General features: G+C 38.7%; 1 protein-coding gene across 1 annotated transcript in view; it reads left to right on the plus strand.

Annotated features, from left to right (window-relative positions):
• The window catches only part of LOC137974758 (HEAT repeat-containing protein 6-like), a 48488-nt gene that overhangs the window by 39688 nt on the left and 6300 nt on the right, over window positions 1–2500 (plus strand). Inside the window, exons 24-25 of the mRNA XM_068821731.1 lie at window positions 206–259; window positions 512–673. Coding sequence (XP_068677832.1) covers window positions 206–259; window positions 512–673 — 216 coding nt within the window. The remainder of the gene's footprint in view (window positions 1–205; window positions 260–511; window positions 674–2500) is intronic.

Here is a 2500-nt window from a genome sequence, read left to right on the forward strand (position 1 = left end):
TTCTTGGTTCTCTACTCTGCACCGAGAGGTTTTCTCCGGGAACTCCGGTTTCCCCCCTCCTCAAAAACCAACATTTGACTTGATTTGCGTTAATTGCTAATTCAGTTCAGTTTACAGTGTCCCTAAGTAGTGCTCCCGCGCTAGAACGACTAGGCACTTAAATAAGGTTCTTTTTCCTTTCCTTTCCTTTCCTTTTCTTTTGCAGGGTGAAATTTTCAACGCTTTGGAAAATGTGATTTGCGATTGCAAAAACTTCAAGGTGAGCGGGATAATGACTCGAAAGTCCCGAAAAGCCATTTACGAAACTGCGATCCGCTTGTTTTTGTGGTCCCGAATCCAACTTCAACACACTTTGTAAATGGACAACTGGTTGCCGAATCCACTTGTTTCTTAACACACATGAGCCCATAAGATTCGTGGCTTTCAATTCTACCGTGTAAAACAAGAAAGTTTGCTTACTTCAAGACATGACCTCCTTTGTTTCGTTTATTTTTGTTGCATTGTACTTCAGGTACGAATCAATGCCGTCATAGCGTTATCGGTCCCTCCAGAGAGACGTTACTATGGAGACGTTTATAGTCACGTGTATGCTACATTGATTGACGCGTTGAAGAACACTGAGAAAGTCACGGAGTTTAGCGAATTTAAGTACAGAGATACTCTGAGGCAACAGGTACGATCACTGGCTTACTACTCTTTACGATACTGTACTCTATGTGTAGTGTGTCAGGCACTATTAACCTTCTATTAATAATAATAATAATAATAATAATAATAATAATTATTATTATTATTATTAATAGAGCGGTTTTCAATTGAGTGTCGAAAGTAATTAGCGAATTGCATTGGTTTTGCATTACTTTACTCAGTGATTGGTTCAAAGTTCTCGCGCCACTTTTTCAACCAATCAGAAGTGAAACCAACACCAATTGTGGCTCGCGCGTGCACATTTTTCTCGCTCTTTGTGTCGGCTACGTGTAATTACTTCGAGTTTTGATTGGTTTACTGGATTGTCTCCGTCCTTTTTGATTGGCCAAAGTAATTACTTTGGTTTTTGTTTTACGACAGCTTTTACGACACGATTGAAACTCGCTCTAACAATCATAATATTATTCATCATCATCATCATCTCTATTTCTCTTAAGATGAAAATACGTATCTTAATTAATACAATTAACAATATAAATCTAAAATATACTTGAGAAATACTAACAAGACTAACAGATCAACTAAAGATTATGAGCCTATTCACAAATAGATTCTGAGAGTATCAGAGCTCAATTTCGGGCGGTGGGCAGTTCTGTTTCTAAGATTATAATTGGGTTCTTTCGTCTTTGAAATAGATGTTATTGAACTAGCTTGTTCGGTCTGTCCTGGGAAAATATTGGTCCAGCTCCTTTTTTTGCAAGTTTATGGACATAAACTTGCAATTTCCTTTTTGTCGCTGGTTTTTGTCAAAATGCTGCTGCCGTGGTTAATAATATAAAAAAAACGTCCGCAGCTGCTGTTATGTGAAGTATTCAAATGTCTGAAAGGTAAGGAAAGGAAAGAAAAGGAAGGGGACTTTATTTAAGTGTCTAGTCGATGTAGCACTGGAGCACTAATTGGTGACAGTGTAAACTGAAATCAACAAATCAGCTCAAATCATTGGAAAATCGTCATCTGTTTTCCGGATGCTGTCTGAAAGGCTTTTGTTGGCTCTTCTTCAGGTTTCTTAAATTGAACATCTTAGTAGAATCGTTTGTAGCCTACCCTCGTTTGACCTTCATCGAATTGCGGCGTAAGAGACATGATACGCCCGGTCAAATTCAGTTGCATAAAATCCAAAAAAGAAATTGGCTGGCCTTAGGTTCGACTTTCTACTGAAATGCGAGACTCCAGTCAGCGGCAATGATACTTCCTATTTCATGCTACACTTTCTAAAACAGCTGTCTTTGGTTTTAAGTTTTCTTGAATTATAATCCTTTTGGTTTATACAAATTGCTCATCGACAAAGGGTTAATAGAACACAAGATTACATCTCATCTCCCACGTTCAAATTGACTATAACATACGGAAGAATATTCCCCACAAATCAGTCGCATCTTGGATCCACTTGCAGAGTTCGCAAGAGTGACCCAAACAGTACAATGTTGAATTCAAATGAGGCGAATTCAACATCCTACCCTCAGTTTCGAGAGCATTTTTATTATCTAGCTCATGTTATTTTGATCTTTGTGGTTGCAATATCAGCGGTGATTTCTAACCTGGTTTTCCTGATTGCAGTCTTCCGAAATTCTGTCGTGTATCGGGTACGAGATCCACCAGTGTCGCTATTGGTGGTAAATTTAGGACTGGGCGATTTGTTAGCCGCAGTTGTCCTTGGGTGCGGAGGGATTTATTACTATATCAGTTTGTTAAATGGAAGAGCAAGAGAAGACCTTCATGAAGCTAGAATTGTGATAAGTACCTTCGGGGTTATCACATGTATCGTGTCCATCTGTATGATATCTGCAATGTC

Source organism: Montipora foliosa, chromosome 11, assembly GCF_036669935.1.
Source record: "Montipora foliosa isolate CH-2021 chromosome 11, ASM3666993v2, whole genome shotgun sequence".
Classification (NCBI taxonomy): Eukaryota; Metazoa; Cnidaria; class Anthozoa; order Scleractinia; family Acroporidae; genus Montipora; species Montipora foliosa.